Source organism: Bolinopsis microptera, chromosome 8, assembly GCF_026151205.1.
Source record: "Bolinopsis microptera isolate Bmic1 chromosome 8, MBARI_Bmic_1.0, whole genome shotgun sequence".
NCBI classification, from domain to species: Eukaryota; Metazoa; Ctenophora; class Tentaculata; order Lobata; family Bolinopsidae; genus Bolinopsis; species Bolinopsis microptera.
The window spans coordinates 3,715,226-3,735,248 of record NC_087079.1 but is presented as its reverse complement, the minus strand read 5'-3'; the positions used below and the strand labels follow the sequence as shown (position 1 = coordinate 3,735,248).

At 36.8% G+C, this 20,023-nt stretch overlaps 4 protein-coding genes across 6 annotated transcripts in view; all 4 read left to right on the top strand.

The window, feature by feature from the left end:
* Positions 1-15,404, top strand: part of LOC134819176 (uncharacterized) — a 38,446-nt gene extending 23,042 nt beyond the window's left edge. The window contains exons 2-8 of one of the 2 annotated variants that reach the window (XM_063828966.1): positions 12,374-12,562; positions 12,914-13,074; positions 13,627-13,703; positions 14,036-14,142; positions 14,330-14,380; positions 14,638-14,763; positions 15,095-15,404. In XM_063828966.1, the coding sequence (XP_063685036.1) occupies positions 12,376-12,562; positions 12,914-13,074; positions 13,627-13,703; positions 14,036-14,142; positions 14,330-14,380; positions 14,638-14,763; positions 15,095-15,237 (852 nt within the window). In that variant the 5' untranslated portion in view covers positions 12,374-12,375 and the 3' untranslated portion in view covers positions 15,238-15,404. Of the gene's footprint in view, positions 1-12,365; positions 12,563-12,913; positions 13,075-13,626; positions 13,704-14,035; positions 14,143-14,329; positions 14,381-14,637; positions 14,764-15,094 lie in introns of both variants that reach the window. The other variant, XM_063828965.1, reaches the window with a different exon arrangement.
* Positions 9,684-12,160, top strand: LOC134820083 (uncharacterized). The gene is made up of 4 exons (XM_063830305.1): positions 9,684-9,769; positions 11,289-11,379; positions 11,609-11,736; positions 11,886-12,160. The coding sequence occupies exons 1-4, from the start codon at positions 9,760-9,762 to the stop codon at positions 12,005-12,007; spliced, it is 351 nt and encodes a 116-aa protein (XP_063686375.1). The 5' UTR covers positions 9,684-9,759; the 3' UTR covers positions 12,008-12,160.
* A 165-nt stretch (positions 15,405-15,569) lies between the features above and the next one.
* LOC134819180 (nicolin-1-like) lies at positions 15,570-17,949 on the top strand. 2 transcript variants are annotated; one of them, XM_063828971.1, is made up of 5 exons: positions 15,570-15,713; positions 16,103-16,184; positions 16,430-16,551; positions 16,962-17,075; positions 17,214-17,949. In XM_063828971.1, the coding sequence occupies exons 1-5, from the start codon at positions 15,576-15,578 to the stop codon at positions 17,442-17,444; spliced, it is 687 nt and encodes a 228-aa protein (XP_063685041.1). In that variant the 5' UTR covers positions 15,570-15,575; the 3' UTR covers positions 17,445-17,949. The 2 variants fall into 2 exon arrangements, with proteins under 2 accessions (XP_063685041.1, XP_063685042.1); XM_063828972.1 differs by having other exon boundaries at positions 16,439-16,551; positions 17,214-17,883.
* A 153-nt stretch (positions 17,950-18,102) lies between these two features.
* LOC134819201 (gastrula zinc finger protein XlCGF7.1-like) lies at positions 18,103-19,021 on the top strand. The gene has a single exon (XM_063829007.1). It carries the CDS (start codon positions 18,110-18,112, stop codon positions 19,019-19,021), a length of 912 nt encoding a protein of 303 aa, XP_063685077.1. The 5' UTR covers positions 18,103-18,109.
* The last annotated feature ends 1,002 nt before the right edge of the window (positions 19,022-20,023 follow it).

The window sequence follows — 20,023 nt, the reverse complement described above, 5'->3', positions numbered from 1 at the left end:
TGTATGTATATGCACTGGCAAATCTGGTAGGAAATTGGGTGTTTAGCTATGGCTTTTATCCAGTATATTATAATAAAGTGGCCTTAAATAGTGGCATCAGCTAGTCCCCCACTTTCCCCATCGTGTACAATTAACATAACACTGGATATATAGTAGCTGATAATTTTAGTAGCTGATATTTTATTTTACTGATATTTTAGTTAGCTGATAAATTAAACATGATAACCGTTAATATCACATTTAGTAGATTAATTGTATTTACATCATATAGTAATTATGTGCAATTGTGTAGTTAGCACTTAGTAACCTCCAGAAATTTCAATATTTCAGCTAACCCGTCAAATCAACCAAAAAAAAAACAAAAAACTGTAAAGAAAAATGTGAAGAAACCTGTGAATAAAGAATCAGCTGATAGCCGGATTTTACTTTTTAAACGAATAAGAAATTATTGGATATCTTCAGGATATGTGGAGTCTCTATGTGGCGAGTGGTAAGTTTTTTTAAGGAGCCACATGGCAATTGCCACATAAGAGACTATAATACGGGATCATAAATTCCGCCCAACCGGCAAATTGTATACCGTATTTGTACAAATCGCTACTGTAGAATTGTTGGTAATTGTGCTTTGTGCACGAACATATTGTTCTCGTCGTGACTATTTTTATATCATAGCTTTTTAGATGAAATAGTTGTTGCAATAACATTTAATACAACTTGCGTGTTCTGATTCTGTTATCACATTAACATCCGTAACATTCCCCATCTAATCACCAATCAACTCCCTCAGGTTTACCTCTCGCATTTAACTTCCTCGACCTAGGCTGGGACTTCAAGATACCCAAGTTCATGTTAGCGTCTGCAGCATTCTTCTTCGCGGGGTGGTACGCGGGCGCGCTACTCATCTGGGGCCGACAAGTGAGACATCTGGAGAACTACACTGCTCACAAGAGACTGTTCTTCACCACTATTGGAGCTTCAGCAGCCTATTAACTAATAGTTTTCAGACAGGCGAGGTGGTGTTTGATGATTCTGTCAACGAAACTTCCAGTTAGTTATGCAACTTAAATATTATCTGGATATTAGAGAACTCCATAATTAATGATAATTAATTATTTGTATTAATTTAAAGTCACTTTTCAAACTTTCATAGATTGTCTTGCTGAAGCTTGCTAGTCTGAACTTAAAATGTTTTATCTTCAGGTGTAATTAAAAGTATACACAAGGAATACGTACTCCAGCTGAACAAGGGAGAGCCTTGCATACCGAGGACTTGTTGTGGGAAACCTTGTTGCGAAAAAGACTTTTGATATTAATTCCTTGGGATCAGAGAAAACCCAAAAATTTATAGAATAGTATTTTTGTAATTTACTGAATTGGTGTGTTCTTTATTTAATTAACGATAAGGGGGAATTTGCGTAAATCATGCCCTTTTTTTAGAACAAGTAATACTTGATTAAAATTGCTTGGATATTTCGGTTTTCTATGTCTTATATTGTTACTGTTTTCTACATTCAGTCACAAGCTTATTATGTAATATAATACATAATATCATCAGTTAATATAATACAAAATTGAACAACACTTGAAAAGTTGAGATCACTCAACTTCCGCCTAGTTAAATATTTCAGTGCTTCGTAACCAAGTTGGACTATGACATCACTATGACCCCACTGTTAACAAATTATAGAATGTAATTAGATTTTAAAACATTCCTAACCCTCCTCACACAGTAGTCATGGTAACAGTACGAGGAAGACAGCGTAACAAGCGTCGTTGTACCGTCCGAAAAACCAACTACGAAAGACCAAAAAGCCAGTACAACAAAAAGCACCATGTCGTCATTAAAAATGACATTGCCCAGAAGCCTGACAAATCCAAAACATCAAGAAAAACTTTGCAGACCTGGTCTATGGCGACCCCAACGCCGCCGTATAGAAACCACCCACCACCAAAAAGGTGGACCCCCGAGGGAAAGTGGAATTGCTGACATCTCCGATTACCAAGAAACGGAAGTGGTGAAGAAGTTCGTGAGCAATCAAAGAACACAGCCCCAGTCATCAGACACTTCTCTCCGGTGGAGTGTGAGTTGTGGGATGGGTTGGTGGGTGATCACGGGGTTGATTACAAAGCCATGGCTAGAGATAAGAGGAACACTTATCAGCACACCCCAAAACAGATCAGGAGGAAGATTGAGAGTTATCTAACGTTTAAAAACTCGAGTTAAAAACCAAGATGGGCTGTGTCGGTTGAATGGTTTTGCGGAGTTTTATTGGAGTTCTGAGTTCTGTTTTTATCGCTGAGAGCTGACTGAAAGCGTTTAACATTTGGTGCGGTTTTTATTGCAGATCTAACTTATTATACATTCATTATTTGACAGTTTTCTGATCATTATCTTAAACAAGGTCGTTTAAATGTGTTTCTAACTTTAATTTAGAATAAATCCACCCAGCCGTACAAAAACTAGAAAGTTTACGACCTCTTATATTATTACAACTTAATAACCACTTTGTGACGTCATGCAAACATGAAAATTCCTCAATATCGCTACTTTCAAGTTCTTCATATCTGTTTTTGGCAGCCCGGCTCAAGAGGGATAAACCTACGTACTCTACTCCGGACACGAGACCACGTGACCAACCTTACAACCTGCTCCTTCATAATATCACGTGATACTTCAACTCTCTCCTCCTCTCCCATCTTCAGATCACATGACCCGCCACCACTGCTGCTGCAACCCCCGCTCTTATAGCTTCACATTGTTTATCAACTGCTAGTACAGGTATATATCAGGTTCTACACTACTGTATATCACTAGTATAGGTATTTATACTTTTTAAAGTAACTGTAAGGTATTTTAAAGTTATTATTATATCGGCCTGCGTGGCTTCGTGCTGATACACGTGCCGTAATTTCACTTAACTCCATAAATTTACGCTGTTTGATTCACTATCCGCCGTTTCAATTAACGATTTATATAGTTTACGACTTACGAGTTACCAACATCGCTAATTCTACAAATTATCAAAACTAGTAATATCTGCATCACTATTATGATGTAGATGATAGTTTCACAGTTAAATTAGTGGCAAAAATTATGACTATCAATTCTAAACCATACTTCAACACTCTGGTGCCTTTATTTTTGCAGCAACTTCATTGTCCAACCATCCCAATGCCTAGCAGGTAAATTAAAGCCACAACCGAAGAAAGGGAAGAAGAAGACAAAGAAGGATGTCATTGTGCTATACGAAGAAAAGAAGAACAAATGTCCTCTTTACCAGGCCTTCTTTACCTGTGTTCCACTCGCAGGTTCTTTAAACTATTAATAGATTCAAACCCGATTTATTAGGTAGACAACCAATTTTAGTTTAACTGAGGGTATTTGCATTTCCCGTAGTGTTTTAGTACATTAGGGTTTGGTCACGTACCAACAGAAGTCATTTATTTGGAACCTGAATTTGTTTCCAACTTACTATGCGCGCATTATAAGATAACTTAGTAATAGGTTTTTAAGGTAAGTAATGGGTTTTTTCTAGGTCACGCTTATTGGGCTTGAATATATCTCTTGTGGGATATGAAATCGTTGTCAAAGGGTTTTATAAAATATACTAGAATTAACTTATTATCTATTTATATCTCGATCCTTGTACTACTATAATAGCAATATCAAACAGCTTTATTTCATGTACGTATCAGGTTGGCCATACTTAGTGGAGTTTAGCTGAGAGTGCTTTCCGGATCAAGGGATTGGGTACATGTTTTCAATATTGCTGCACCACAGCAGTGTGTATGCTTGTACGCATCGATATCAATGTGGGGCCTCAGGTGGGTCACATAATTAGTATTTAGTAATTATTAATTAGTAATTATTAAACTAATTACGTACGAGTTATCTAGCTCGCTATCTAAATTATACCGTGTCTGATGTCTCCTTTATCTAACTCTCTCTCTCTCTCTCTCTCTCTCTCTCTCTCTCTCTCTCTCTCTCTCTCTCTCTCTCTCTCTCTCTCTCTCTGAAGGTTTCCTCAGAAGATGGAGTTAACAAAGGACATGGTGTTAAAGTTCCACATAATCAAGTGGCCGGGGTATAAGTCTAGTGTTACTGTGGATCCGAGGGAATGTGGGTACATAGAGAATGCAAAAGTGGTTTATTTACATTCCTACAATCATACTTGTTACCTGTTATAACTTTATAATTTCTGTTTGCAATCGACTGTAAATTTATCTTCATTTACTAGTGTTTTACTGCAAAATGCGTATTACAACTTAACAATATTTCAATTTTTCTGTTAAATCTCATGTAACAATATTTTCAGAGGTATACTCCATAGCCAAAGCGGATCTTTGGATTAACTATACGTTGAATATTAAGCGGGGAACTATCGAACGAAGGGACATTTTAGATAAATTATTCGGAAAATTTGATCCTAAAAAGCATAAAAAACTCATGCAACAAGTGAAAGAACTTTGATAATGAATTTTTACTAGTCTAAGTTTATAATTTACTTTATATTTTTAAGTGTTAAATATCTTTATTAGGGGTGGTGATTGTTTTTTTGTAACTTACTATCTTATTATGATGCCACATGAAATATGTTTGAATTGCATTTTTGAAGCATACAAAAATTAAAACGTGTGAATATATCTCAAACTGTGAATCAAATTCGAAATTCCAACTTTTATATCCACTTGTACTTTACTGCAAACTTCCCAAACCTCACAATCCCACAACCACCAGGTAATGAACCTATTGACCCAATGTATGGACGGACTCAACTCAACTAACACTGCAACAGCTGAAGACTTCAGCCCTCGTTCAGATTACCCACTGCACAGAACCAACTCTCTGTAACAACGAGTCTCAACCCAGCGTGTACCTCCCCTCCATTGATCACTACTCCATCGCTCCAAACGGGGGTCTAGTCCACAAGAACGGTCCGTTCAAGTGTGACAAGTCCACATGTTTAGGTAGAGGTCTTCTTCCAGCTCCACGCTAAGAAGCACTCCGAGTCCGACGAGCACGGAGGCCCAGCAGGAACGCAAAGCAGCGCAACAAAAAGTCCGGAAAGAAAAGGTTCAAGCAGCGCAACAAAACGGCGGGAATCATACAGGGATTTTTTGTTCTGCAGGAAGATGTTCGATACAGCGCCTACATCGCGGACTGCTCCGTCACATGGCCCAACACAGCGCCTCCAAAGAGCCCTCTCAGTGTGGGAACTGTGACTACGTCACCATGAACCGTGGCAACTTCAAGAGACACATCATGACCCACGGCAATATCCGACCCTTCAAGTGTCACATGTGTCCCTTCTCCGCCTCGCAGTAGACCCACCTCAACAAGCACATGAGGTACCACTGTGGGAATAGGGAGTTTCAGTGTGATCTATGCAGCTACAACTGCTCGGACAAGGCTAACTTTAACAGACACAAGAACTTGCATCCTATTAACAGCTGCAACTCTGGCAATGCCAATGTCCCGCCCATACCATGGTCAGACAGAAGTGTGCATTGTGGTGCAGTATAGCGGGTGGTGGTGCGGCTTTGCTGTGGTACTCACGAATAATGAGGCCGCGTGTACCAACACGATGGCTCAGCTCTCCACCAAACAAGATCCAACATGTACCACCACTCAAACAGCCACCACTCTCACCGACCACATGAACCCGTGTTTCCATGACAACCGCTGATGTCGCCAGGCTGCAGATATCGCCCAGGACAACCAGAGACTGATGACAAGACAGCTATATACCAGGTGTTTTAGAATGTCGCCGGATTGTCCCCATGAGCCCCACCCAAGTGGTAGTAGTGGTGTGGATCCTATGGTCAGCATGATATCAAATCCTAGAAATATCAATTAACAAAAGCAGATGTTTCTTATTGTAGCACTCTGCTTCAGATATTCATTTGACGTATAACTTCATGTTGGATAAAGTGATAATATACACTGTTTTAAATGGTAACTAGACCTATGTTAACTACCTATGTTAACTAAGTTAACTATGAACTGTGGTTTCAAAACTATGGAACAATGCTGTGCAATGCATAGTTACTATGGGAACATGCAGTTGCTAATGCAAAACTATGCCATAAACTATGCAGTAACTATGCAGTAACTATGCTGTTGCTATGCAGTAGTTACTATGACCTGCTGCTGTTTCTGTGACCTTGAAGTGTACAAGGTTCAACTAAGGCGACTATTGGTCGAGCTGCCGAGGAAATCGAAAACTTGAATTAATTTCCGAAACTCTTCTTATAAAGACTCGATTGTACTTGAATTTGATACTTTATTAGAATATAATCGCATTCAAAAATCATCTTATCGGTTTGATATAAAATTATCTATTATTATAAATGTTTAACAAACTATTGGAGACATTTAATTTTGAATTTCTCTTATTATTCTTGTTTGTCCTTGATTATGCATCAAAAATATATCTCTAAATATCTTCTATATAAACAGTATTTAAACTTTATCATGTAACATCAAGTACCTTATCGTTTTAACTCCTTTCGCTTTAGGTTAGCGCCTAGATTAAAAAAATCGAAAAAATTGTCATGTTTGAACCTGGAAATGGTTAATTATATGGAATAAATTAAGCAACCTCGTCTACCTGCTCTATATAAATAAATAAATAAATAAATTCTAACATTTATTACACGCTTCGACATTAAAATATACCTACCAAGATGTTACATAAAGTCTTCAGCGAGACTTAGTGTTGAAATAGCAAGATATGGACTTTTTAAACATTGTTCAGATTTTATGAACAAATATTTGTATGAAGTTACCAAAAATTATGCACCTTTCACATCAGTTCAGACATTATGGACAAATATTTAGAAATATTAATCAAAAGCTATGGAAATAAAACGTCTTAGGGCATTTTTTAAAACATTCTACAGATTGAATATGATCCACTGAGTAGGGTAGTTCATTCAAATTTTTGGTCCACAAACATAATGCAGCATCGATCGTCTGAAATGAGGAGCTGGAGGAACTTCAACAAATAAAAGTCATCATCTAGTCGGAACTCGTCTTCGTACTTCCTTAGATTGACGGATCCCTTGTAAGTACTGAGGGGCTATGTTTAATAAAGACACTTGAAGACCAGAAGTGATATTTTGAACTTAGTCGTGAACGAACAGCTATAAAGTGGAGCGTTTTGAGTAAGGCATGATAGGTTTCACGTATCTTTTCTCCGTAAAGACCAAAGATAAATCTACAGCATTGTTCTGTATCTCTTTGTAGCTTATGGAGATTCTTTCAGTTAAACATAATAGACTGATTTGTCAGTAGTCTATGAAACAGAGGATAATGGAGTGAACTAACTGAACTTTTGTCATGGGAAAGCTTCGAACCGATTCTTGCTAGAAGTCCCTTTGATTCAAATAACATAACTTTGGAGACAGCATTTATTTTTGAGATCAGAATTCATTTGGTGATCGAAAAGGAATCCACAGTTCTAGGCCTTGCTAACAGGGCAGATTGAGAGGTCCTCCTAAATCCCTTGTCTGGATGGGCGGACATATGGACCCTATATCAATGAACTCTGTTTTTCATCATCCGTTTTAGGAAATTAACTGTCATCCCTTGCTTTATCTCCAGAAAGCAATTTTTCACAGCTGTTAAATCAGATTAGAACATGACATCAAAAGTAAAGTACACCTGTGGGTGCATCTGCATACAAATGATCGAGAAACCAATTTGTGACACTTTCTTCAAGATCTCTGTATACAATATGATCAGTATGTCCTAAAATGGATCCTTGGGAACACCAAGTATCCAGATAGCCTCAGAAGCTTGGCTATTTTTACTCTTTAACCTTGAATGTGCGATTATAAGGTAACATTTGTAACCAGCTGAGTGCTAGTTCTGTATACCATACCCATTCTTGAGTTCGAAGAAGGAGGTTAGTTTATGGTTCGAAAGCAAGCTGATAATCTAAGAGTAAAGCACAACAATTCGATTTGCTGTCAATCATCATTAGAATATCATTATGTATTTGTTAACTGCAGTTTCAACACGATGGAATTTCTATAGCCTATTGATATGGAAAACAGGTGTTTGACACAGCAAATACATTTAATTGCAATGGAACTACTTTTTTCTAGTATTTTGGACAGATAGTTAGATTGCTATCGTCGATATTTTTTCAGCTCATCAACATCTAAGGTAGTTTCTTAGTCCAGCCTAATAATCTTCTTTTAGGAGATGAAACTTTCCGACTCTTATGAATTCATTCACGATGTAAAGGATAGATTGGGAGAAGCTCGGGTAAGCATTCTTGAAGAGCTACATTGGTATTGACATCGAGTACGCCTTGATTTATTGGGAAGACTCTTAATTAAGGTTCAAGATCGATAAGAGAACTTTCCTAAACGATTAAGTCTACACTTTGCATTACTCTATCGAATATAACCTTGGTACCTTGACCTTTAGGGAAGTGTTTTGAATTTCCTTCTCAATATTAGAGTAAATGTCCTTTACTATTTTGATCGAAGAAAGTCTTGAGTTTGCAAGCCACTTAGATATCTTCACCATTTGGCAATTTGATGGAGCCATAATTCCTTGATCTAAAGTTTATTTATGACTTTATAGGTCCCTTTCGAGTCTCCTTTGGCAAGAACTGAGCGTTTATCATAGTAGCAATCCCTAGCTCGATTGATAGTGATTTCTGCGTCAACACATTTTGCAAAATGAGTAGTTTTTAACTCATCATTCTCTGGATACTTATTTTGGCTTTTCGTTTTGCCCTTCTCCTCTCCTCTGACCGCAATTTTGACATTTATTATCCCAAAAATCAGACTTTTCAGCAGTAAATCGTTTCGTAATAATGGGATTTTGTCTAGCACCTTGATTCAAGCAATTTGATAAGGTTCACAGCCTCGACTAAGGATTGATAAACAGAAAGGTTAAGCTCTGAACAAAACAGATCTTCCCTAACTTATCGATGTCATTTTCTTAGCTCTCTGACATCTTTTTCCTTCATATGTACGAGCGTTATGAAGATCGAATGTGCCTGGAACCTAAACTTAATAGATAGTGATCATAGCTGGTTTCCAGTGTGCTTGTCTCTACCATCATACTGTTACAGACAATGAAGTCACTTACACAGTCCTAGAGTAAATAACAAGTCCAGTGTCCGTCCGGAGATGTGATAGGAGAGTCGACATGCTGAAGGAAGCCTTTGCTCTCAAAAGAGCAATAAATTCTGGGCAGCATTATTGTAAAATGTCATCAACATGGAAATTAAAGTCACCACAAAATAATTGAGATCCATTTTAAGCAGAAGATTTTCCAGGTATCCAATCAAAGTCATCCAAAAACATAATATTTTATTGTTCAACATATTTCTACTATAAACTATTTAACTTTCACCTGAAGTTGTACCAAATTAACATCATAGACTTTATATAGGATAAAGAAAATGATGTGCACCCGCCTACTCCCCCGAACACTCCCTCTCACCCTCTGTAGGAGACAACTCGCCAGGGAGACACTCCCTCTCACCCTCTGTAGGAGACAGCTAGCCAGGGAGACACTCCCTCTCACCCTCTGTAAGAGACACCTAGCCAGGGAGACACTCCCTCTCACCCTCTGTAGAACACCTAGCCCTACAGGACCAGGTTCTAGAACACCAATAAACCCAACTTCAAGGGATCTGGTAAAAGATAAAGTGGGACCAGCCCTGGGTCTTTGGATTAGTGGGGACCTTGGGGACTGGTTTGGGTGTTTCTGGGGCTGTTATTGTTCAGCAGATGATCAAAGGTAGGTTGTAGTTTGATTAAAGCTGACGTTTTGACAGTATGGGTAAGAGCCAAATTAAGTTTCTGCGAATTTTAATACGATTTACAAAATAGTTTTTAACTCCACCTAACATGAGTTATTACGACAATAATGTCCGAATTTTTACGTCAATATACTCATGAATAAATAGTCATTTTCAAACACAAGTAAATATTAATTCAAATTCCGTGTTATAAAATAAACTTTTTTTCTTCTGTTATGGTGCCGGAACAGCTACGTGCTGTGATTGCACCCAGAGTGCTGACGAGCCCCCCAACTAGTTTGATGTGGGGCAGTCGTACTTTAGAAAAGGCTACTTGTAGATTAAGAGAATCCTCTTCGCACCAAAATTGCAACTAGGAGAGTATTCTCTCCACATTTTCGTGTGAAAAGTCATAAAAAAGCTATCGATTCAGACTATAATGTCATTATCCTGTCATCGCTGTACCATTAAAAAACTGAGTAAAAGCACTGACAAGTTAAGAATCTTAAAAAGATTTCAGTTCATATACAGGTATGGTAGGATGAATAGAGGATCAGTTTTATTAACAACTAGAAAACCCGTGGTCATAGGGAGGAAGCTAATAGTATTTTTTGTTAGTAAGTTTTAATCGTGTCAAAAAGTATTCATCCCCACCGAAGATACAGCCGATTAAAATGTTGCTTGTACTAAACACAGCGTGATATCAACAAAACCGATCAAAATGCCGTTTTAACAATCATTGCACGTGCAAGTGCGTGTAACAATCCTCGTTACCATGGTTATTATGCAACTTCTTATTTTTAATCTAATTTGCACGTGGGCGGTCGTACAGACAACAACATCAGAAATAATTCTCTGAATTATAGTAGAGACTAGAAAACCCGTGGTCACAGGGAGGAAGCTAATAGTATTTTTGTTGGTAAGTTTAAATGGCGTCAAAAAATATCCTACATAACCGAAGGTACAGCCAAATAAAATGTTGCTCGTACTAAACACAGCGTAATATCAACAAAACCGATTAAAATGACGTTAAAACAATCATTGCACGTGCACGTGCGTGTAACAATCCTCGTTACTATGGTTACTACGCAACTTCCTATTTTTCATCTAATTTGCACGTGGGCGGTCGTACAGACAGACGGACAAAAATAATTCTCTGAATTATCATAATACTAGAAAGCCCGTGGTAATAGGGACGAAGCTAGTAGTATTCTTTGAAAGTTTTAATCGCATCAAAAAATATCCATCTCAACCGAAGATACTGCCGATTTAAATATAAAACACTTTAAAGACAACGTAATTACCACAAAACCGATCAAAATGACGTTAAAACAATCTTTGCACGTGCATGTGTGCATTAAAACACCGTTGCTATGGAACCTTTCGGTTGTTACCTAAATTCCTATTTTTCATCTAATTTGCACGTGGGCGGTCGTACATACATACAACAGAAAGAATTCTTTGAATTATAGTAGAGATTACCATATTTTATGGTATTAACAAATACCATATTTTCAGTACATCTAGAAGAAGATTCTCTCCCTTATAGGATTGGTTTTGTGTCCGTTTGTTCAGCTGCTCTGATTATTCTCAATCTGCTCGCCTTTAGGTCCGTCCTAATAGGTACTTGTTTTGTGATCGATTGTGTTTGTTTTTCGATAAAACGAATCCAATAACTTACTTGATGATAAATTAGGGAACTTTTAACTTTGAAATATGCATCCTTGTAAAAGTTATTTTTTAAATTCATTCATTTTTTAGTTGAGATCTCGATTTAAGCGTCGTTATAATCTACGCTCTGTGATATAACCAAAAGTTATCCAAGTTTTCTATTTCAGGACAGCTGCAAGTCTGCGCTATAACGGAACGTTGAACAAACTAGAAATTACAAAGATAGGACTTCTTGGAATCAGACAAACTCTTCGGCTCACACCTAAATTGGGGACTGTTACTTTTGTCGAAAATGGTTGGTTAATCAATTTATTTCGTCTTATATTTATATTAGACGAAATAAATTGATAGTCCAATAAATTTATAGTTCATTAAATTCATAGCGTAGTTTAGTTTCTATAAGCTAGCACTGATAATTGATCCCTAACAATCACCCTCTCTCAGAAAGCAAACTTGTGATCAACCACCCAGATACCCGGTTTAACCACTACCTCAATCTGAAGTATGGAGAGGTTCACAATGAAAATGTCTACGAACGTTTATTCGCTGTTATAAACGAGAGATGAGGGTTAAACTGGGGTTTTAAACCTGACTTTGCCCAACTTTGTATATTATTTAATAATGATTTTGACTGGAAACAGTTTTGAGTGACCTAGCAATCTATTCAGTTTTAAAGTTTGAATGTTATATTTTTTATTGTTTTTCATCGAGTGATGAAATTTGTAAACCTGGTTTTTCTATAATGTCCGAGTGTTCTCTGCTCAACCACAGTGCGAAACTTTCTTAACCTTTAGAAAACTCAAAACGTTAAAAAATGTTCACAACTGTAATTCCATAATGATTATCACTGCTATTTTTGAGAATAAAGTAATAATTGAGCCCTCATAATTCATATCTCTCTGTTTTACCTCTAACTGACCGTAGCTTAACAGAAATGAACACTGCCGCCCTGCTGAGGTTAATACACCCAACATCACGCAGTATACCCAGTGTTACAATAGTGCGTTACTATGGTAACTTCTGTCGACGTTGCTATGGTAACCTCAAAGTTGGCGTTAGATATATTCAGTACAAAGCTAATCAACCTCAGTTCGTCACACAATCCCAGCTCAAAGCCAGCAGTTAGTTTTACATGAGTTTTTAACTTGCTGAACTTTAGTTCAATCTGATTTTTCATCACGTCATATTCTTTAAATTCAAGTGTTGCCACTATTTACTATTAACCTTATAATCATCTTGTCGCGGTTTTGAGGTAGAATCACGTCGTATATTTTAAAAACGTTCAAGCTTGAAAACTCAAACATGAAATGTCTACATGCCTCAGATCTAGAGAGTCAAGTGCTTTCCTCTAGTTAATCATTAAAACAAACTCCTAATATGAGTACTTCAATAATATTTCTCAAGGAGCACATCTTAATTACGACCATTCTTCAGAGTTTTAATAACTTAACAGCACGTGCTTTTTCCCTCAGAGTACGGTATAGTAGTGTACGAGAGTAAGCTGTTAGCAGACCACAACGCCCCACGTGCAATAAGAGCCTTTATAATGTACATGACAGTGTCACTGCCTATCGTGTGTTTTATTGCGTACTGTGATCTGGTGTTGCGGAATGAGAAGAGCTTTGACATTACGGTTAGTTCAACGAGGTACAAGGAGGTAGAGCGAGGTACAAGGAGGTATAGTGAGGTACAAGGAGGTAGAGCGAGGTACAAGGAGGTTTAGTGAGGTACAAGGAGGTTTAGTGAGGTACAAGGAGGTATAGTGAGGTACAAGGAGGTATAGTGAGGTACAAGGAGGTATAGTGAGGTACAAGGAGGTTTAGTGAGGTACAAGGAGGTATAGTGAGGTACAAGGAGGTATAGTGAGGTACAAGGAGGTATAGTGAGGTACAAGGAGGTATAGTGAGGTACAAGGAGGTATAGTGAGGTACAAGGAGGTATATTGAGGTACAAGGAGGTAGAGCGAGGTTACAAGAGGTTTAAGTATTATTAGTAAGATAGGTTGCAACAGTTGAGAAGTCTGTGCAAGGCTGAGGCTGCGCATTGCATTGGTTATTCGCCCATTCGATTACTAGTCTTTAAGAAGATGTTACGTTAAATGACCCGGGGGAGACCGGAAAGAACAGGCTATCCTCCAAACCAGAATACGTTACAGGATGATCTAACAATATAACCTCCAACGCAGGAATGGTTTAAAAGATCGGGTATATTGATACTTATTCTTATAGGAGGTCTCATCTACGCTAAATACCAATCCAAAAGGTTTGATTCCAGAATTTCTAGTATGTAACTGATAACGTGAGATTTCGTCAAAATTCCAATTTTTTAGTGTTCCTGTAAAATAGAGGGCCAAGAGGTTCATAAACCAAAACATATTCAAATTATTAGTTCCCGCATAAAGTTTATGGGTTGCGACTGAAGTAAAACTTCAAGCTTATCTTGTTTTACAGTGTGAAACTAGTTAAGCTTGAAGTTTTACTGTACACGTCTTTTCGTACCATGATATTGTAGCACTCGGCCTTTCGGATATTACTTGCCTTCAATTTAAGGATTAATTCTCTGTACTTCCTTTTTGACACCAGCTAACCTTTAAGGTCGATAAAAAGATTGTATTTTAATCGGAAGGAGAAGAAGATTTATATTGAATCGTTTACCGGTCTGTGTAAAGAGAAAACGTACGGACCATACGACCCATCAATAGGCAAGCAATGATGATAACCAGCAAATAGTTTCGTTCAAAATGTTGTTTCTTTGTTTAATTTCAACCATCATCAGCTGTTATTTCAAAGTTTTTTCAACCGCTTATCGGATTCTTTTGACCAAATGACGCGACATACGTAATAATATAATCTGCAATGTAAGCATGTACTCACAATTTTTTTCTACAGGAGTTAGGCGAATAACAACTGCCCAGAATAAGCATGGGTTTCATACTCAAGGTAGGGTTTTTGTAGTAAATAAGTACTTATGTCTTCTCTCAAATTCTCGATGTTCTTTTGAAACTCAATTTTAAATCTTTGTTTTTACTTTTTGAAGTTGTGCTTGGAAATATTTGACGTTTATCAATAACAGGACAGATTTTTCTAAATAGCCAATAGATTTTATTAGTCCTTGGTAGTATCTGAATAAGAAATGGTAACTCATTTTACGATTCCCATGTTCCATTCAAAGCGGTATTTCACTACCATATTTTCAGAACATTTGATATTTCAAGGGCGACCCTTAACTGCAAGGAGTATGAACCGTAACGATATTGTGAATGAAACTGTCAAAGGAATGTCGGACTTGAAATCTCCTCATGCTATTATTACTCAAGTGGAAGGTAATTAATTTACTTATTTTACATAATAAAGTCAGACTCTGTCAGCTTATCGGTCTATTTATTTATCTAATTATTCTTATTGTCTTGCTGGTGACATACGACAGTTTCTTGTTTTCTCACTTTCTTCTAACAGACGAATGTGCTCGCAACATGCGATTGTATCACAACTCATATAATTGATTGGCTTGCTTTATACACTAATCCTTTACATGCACATCTTTCAACCCGGGCCGTATACCGAATTACTGAATAATTTTAAAATAAACCTATTATATGAGTAAAGAATTGTATTATTACAAGTAGGAGGGAGTTTTAACAGAACCATTAACAGGGCACGATATGGGTAACAGAGAGTTCAGAATAGAAGTAGATGGTACTAATATGAAGGAAAAGAAACTGTACTCCCAACTCTTCAGAATACACCAGCATACTGAGCCTGAGGAGGACAAGAAAAAAGCAAGACATTTTGATTGACTCCTTACCCTAGCTTCTTGAAGGCATTTTAAAACATTTGTCTCTGCAGTATTAGCTTGATCAGTTCCTTTTTATTGTTGAACTGAGCCTTTTTATATATTGATAACAGGAATTGTGATTTTGATTTAAGTTATTGAATTTTTTACTACAGCTTTAACGTAATTTATCAAGTCCTTTGGTTTGTGATTGTTCAACTTATAACTGCAGTCAACCCGAATGCTTGACAATAACTTGGAATTTCTACCAGAATGGCTCCACTTTCTCAAGTAAACATCTGACACTATGATGATTCATTAATTGCCCCAACATGTTTGAGTCATGAACCCAGTTTCCTTAGGATGTTCAGCTGCAAGACCTCGCCCCCAGAAGACACTATTCTGAGGTCCTCTCTCAGATCTCCTATATCTCTCCCTATTGGGGATCATAACAGTGGGTGTAAAGTTATCGACCTTAATTTTCATGGTGCTACCGTACATGTAAGTTTCTGTTTCCCCCATAAGTTTATGGTTTTTCATCGTTTAGCTGGGATAAATGACCAACATAAGTTTTAAACCACCAATGAATCCACTTATTGTTTGCCGATTTAAAAAACTTGAACAGTTAGTTGAACTCGTCAGCGTTTTGTCGGCGGCACTATTATAGTATTATAGTGCCGCCGACAAATAGTTATGGGACTGGTTTTCGGTGTACTACCGAAAACCAGTCCCATAACTATTACCTTTTTCTTGAGCAAGCGGGAAAGCTTGCAGAAAACCATTTTACACTTTAGAGGTATGTCTCGTTGATATTATGATAACGGAACGCAAATATAATCCAGCATACTTTGATTTTATTATTTTAAGCTTGATCATCATGATCCTTTCAGATTGGAGAAATATCGTTCTTTAACAACTACACAGCATACATCTCTATAAAGTTCAGGAAACGCTCTCTATCTGGCTTTCCGGGTTAGTTATTTTATACTTTTAAATGGAACTTATAGTATACATAATATTATGAACATTTATGAAAACAATTATAGCATTTCGCTTTTATAATTAACATAACACTGTGGGGATCACTGTATAGCTAGATCTTGATTAAAAACTTTAATGAAATCAAAACAGCTTTTGAACAACAATCACTATCTTCAACTTACAGTTTCTTTCTCTATCCACTTTCACTTTCTGTCTTGCTAACCTTGAAAACTCAGCACCCCCAGACCAGCCCAGATCTGGGTCAGTGTGGCACACTCTAGTTCCTAAAACTAGGCTCATGCCTGACCCTCATTGTGAAAATGGTGGTCAAGACTTCAGGATATTCGGTCCCAACCAGGTGAGTGTATTTTTAATCTAGATCTTTAGGTGGTAATAAATTACTTAAATTATGATGTTGAAACAGGTAAACTACTGAACTTGCTAGTAATACTAATATGTAATATCCATAGAGAACTGTTACCACATGATATTATATAACACTAGATAAAGTATGATGTAAAAAATGTTACTAGTATGTACTATATTGCCCCACTGTATTGTACAGATACAGTAACACTGTATTGTCACAGATGTAACACTGTATTGTAACAGATGTAACACTGTATTGTCACAGATGTAACACTGTATTGTCACAGATGTAACACTGCATTGTCACAATGTAACACTGTATTGTAACAGATGTAACACTGCATTATCACAGATGTAACACTGCCTTGTAATATAATATGTAACACTGCATTGTCACAGATGTTAGCAGATGCAGAAGACGTGACGGGACTCAGGTTCATCTGCAAGCAGCCCTCCCCCCATTGGAAATCATTTGGTATTGACGAGATAAAATGTTACAGTAGGGCTGACTTGGTAAGTTCTATTTTTGACTATTCTTTTGCATTCCTGAATTATTTCTCTACAGAATGAACATTCCACGTACAAATTCAGTGTTGATTTTCTCCATGACAATGTTTCCTTCACAAAATATTCACCCTTTTACCCGTCAAGGTCCAAACACCTCACAGCACCAAACAGGAAGATCCCCTGGCAGAGATCTCCAAGAGTGCAGCCTCAAACATCAGCCTCCCCAACGCTAGCAACATTTCCCTCTACCTCCAGAACCTACACTCACTGTCGGGTATCACAGCTGCCGCACTGCAACCCACACTCACCGCACAGGCGCTTGGACGATTTGATGAGGACAATTGTTATGAGATAAACACCCTTGCTTACAACTGATTTGTTTATCATGTCACATTTGTATTTGTCAAATCTGTTGCAGTTAATAATTTTAACTAATGGTAATTTTGCAGCTGTGTATTTGAATTGATGGACTCAATTTCAGCTTTATCTCTTCTTATTCTATCTGTTTAAGAAGATAATATCGTCGTGTTTTTTTTTCTAAAGCTTGTCTTCACTAACTTGCATATCATTTCGAATAAGAAATGTAGAAATTATTTGATTTACCTTACTTTTTAAGTTTAAACGGCAACAAAAATCTTTATAATATAATAATAACATGTAAGTTCAGACCTTAGCAATACATGCGTTGATTATTGACGCATGCATAATTTAAATTATTAAAATTGCACTGTCATGATTTATTTGATAAATTATATTTTATATTCAGATATAAACAGATGTAAAGTTAAGAACAGATGTACATACATATATTATAATCTAGTAGTAATGTAATATATTAACAATTAATTTAACAATTTGTAAACCTCAGCAATTAATCGTTCCGTATTTAAAATTCGAACTGTCACTAATTGGTGTCTTGGTAATAATTAATTTATTGATTAAAATTTAAAATAATTAAACGTTTAATATATTATAAGACTTACCTCACAACTTATTGATTGATCTTAATCTAATTCATTATGTTAACAGTTGGATTGGATATGTCAAAGAAGAGGAAAATATCCCCAGTTGCAGTGGTAGCGGACACTATCATGAATTACAAACCTGACAATTCAACTGTAATAAAAACTGAGATTAAAACTGAGCAGGAGGAGTTAGAAGGTAAATCTCATGGTTTTCTTTGTCCGAAATGTGAAGCCCATTTTCTGTACGAGGAGTACTTTTGTAATCATGTCAGAGAACATCATGAAGATATTAGCAGTGTAAGTAATTTGGATTCTGAGGTGCTGGAAAATTCCACAAAATTGGCAGGAAAGTTGATAAATCCAATATCAGGAGAGAAATCTCTCAAGTGCAATGATTGCTCCTTATCTTTCTCTTACAAATCTAGTCTCAGAAGACACCAGCGTATCCATACTGGAGAGAAACCTTTCAACTGTAATGAATGCTCCTTATCTTTCTCTCGGAAATCTCACCTCACAACACATCAGCGTATTCACACTGGAGAGAAACCGTTCAAGTGTAATGAATGCTCCTTATCTTTCTCTCGAAAATCTAATCTCACAACACATCAGCGTATCCACACTGGAGAGAAACCTTTCAAGTGTAATGAATGCTCCTCATCTTTCTCTCACAAATCTACTCTCAGAAGACACCAACGTATTCACACTGGAGAGAAACCTTTCAAGTGTAATGAATGCTCCTTATCTTTCTCTCGAAAATCTAATCTCACAACACATCAGCGTATCCACACTGGAGAGAAACCTTTCAAGTGTAATGAATGCTCCTCATCTTTCTCTGATAAATCTGCTCTCACAAAACATCAGCGTATCCACACTGGAGAGAAACCTTTCAAGTGTAGTGAATGCTCCTTATCTTTCTCTCAGAAATCTAATCTTAGACGACACCAGCTAATTCACACTGGAGAGAAACCTGTCAAGTCAAAAGAGTGATCATAATAATATGCTTGTTCTGACAAAAGTAACCGTGTCAAACACAAACGTATTCACACGTCATATAATTGAATACAACTTTATCGACGAAAGCAGTATTTCCAAATGTATATTGGGGATGTTCCCTTGATTAAACTTTTCAGTTTTCAACTGTTCAAGATGACTCACACCTAACAGACTCTTTGTGGTCTCAGTGTAGATGTTGAATAATGAGCATGTTCTGAGCATGTTCTTTTGACAATATCATACACAGTAATTGATTATTGACGACATATAATATGTATTATGAAAATTGCATTGTCATGTTTTATTTGATATTTAACTTATCTAAAGTTAATTACGATTTTACACGTACCTTACTCGGGAATATTATGACTGGGATAAAGTGGTGGGTTTTGAAAAATTCCGCCATATTTTTCCCGGTCATTAATTTTCCCAGTTATAAATTAACCCGCTTTAATATTCCCGAGTAAGGTATCTGATTTAACAAATATCAAACATTTGTATCTCTGAGTTTTTATTCATTTATTTTAGATTTATTCTGTTTTTAAAACTCAAACTGTCAAATTTTAGTTGGTGATAATTAAGTTGATCGATTATTTAAATGATTAAACGTATTATATAATTAGAATTACCCCACAACTTATTGATTGGTTTTAAAGGACCAGTTAACTGAAAAATTTGTAGTCTCCAATTTGGCTAAGATTTAAATCAGCTGTGACAAACTGGTAAAGAATCGTATCGCCGAAAGAACCAACCCTCTAGCGTACGTGTAACGCGTGTTATTGCAATAATAAGCTGTGGCCGCGTGACGTCATAAAGTCCCTCAGTGCGCGCTTGCATAGCGTAATACAATGCACAAATGTTTATCATCGTCAATAAAACACGTGTAACTCACTCAAATTTTAGAGTTATGACTATTTCCCTAGTTCTACAAAATCCTTATAGTTTTGGCTATCACCCTAACTATATGAATAGCTGATTGGATGTACAGTGCTCACG

Bases quoted from the DNA above. Each gene is read 5' to 3' on its own strand.
- LOC134820083 (XM_063830305.1), top strand. The intron at 11,380-11,608 runs GTCCGTCCTAAT...TTTCTATTTCAG, and splicing joins CTCAATCTGCTCGCCTTTAG to GACAGCTGCAAGTCTGCGCT. The intron at 11,737-11,885 runs GTTGGTTAATCA...ACCCTCTCTCAG, and splicing joins TGTTACTTTTGTCGAAAATG to AAAGCAAACTTGTGATCAAC.
- LOC134819180 (XM_063828971.1), top strand. From the start codon at position 15,576: ATGTTCAGCTGCAAGACCTCGCCCCCAGAAGACACTATTCTGAGGTCC. The intron at 15,714-16,102 runs GTAAGTTTCTGT...TGATCCTTTCAG, and splicing joins TTCATGGTGCTACCGTACAT to ATTGGAGAAATATCGTTCTT. The intron at 16,552-16,961 runs GTGAGTGTATTT...GCATTGTCACAG, and splicing joins GGATATTCGGTCCCAACCAG to ATGTTAGCAGATGCAGAAGA.
- LOC134819201 (XM_063829007.1), top strand. From the start codon at position 18,110: ATGTCAAAGAAGAGGAAAATATCCCCAGTTGCAGTGGTAGCGGACACT.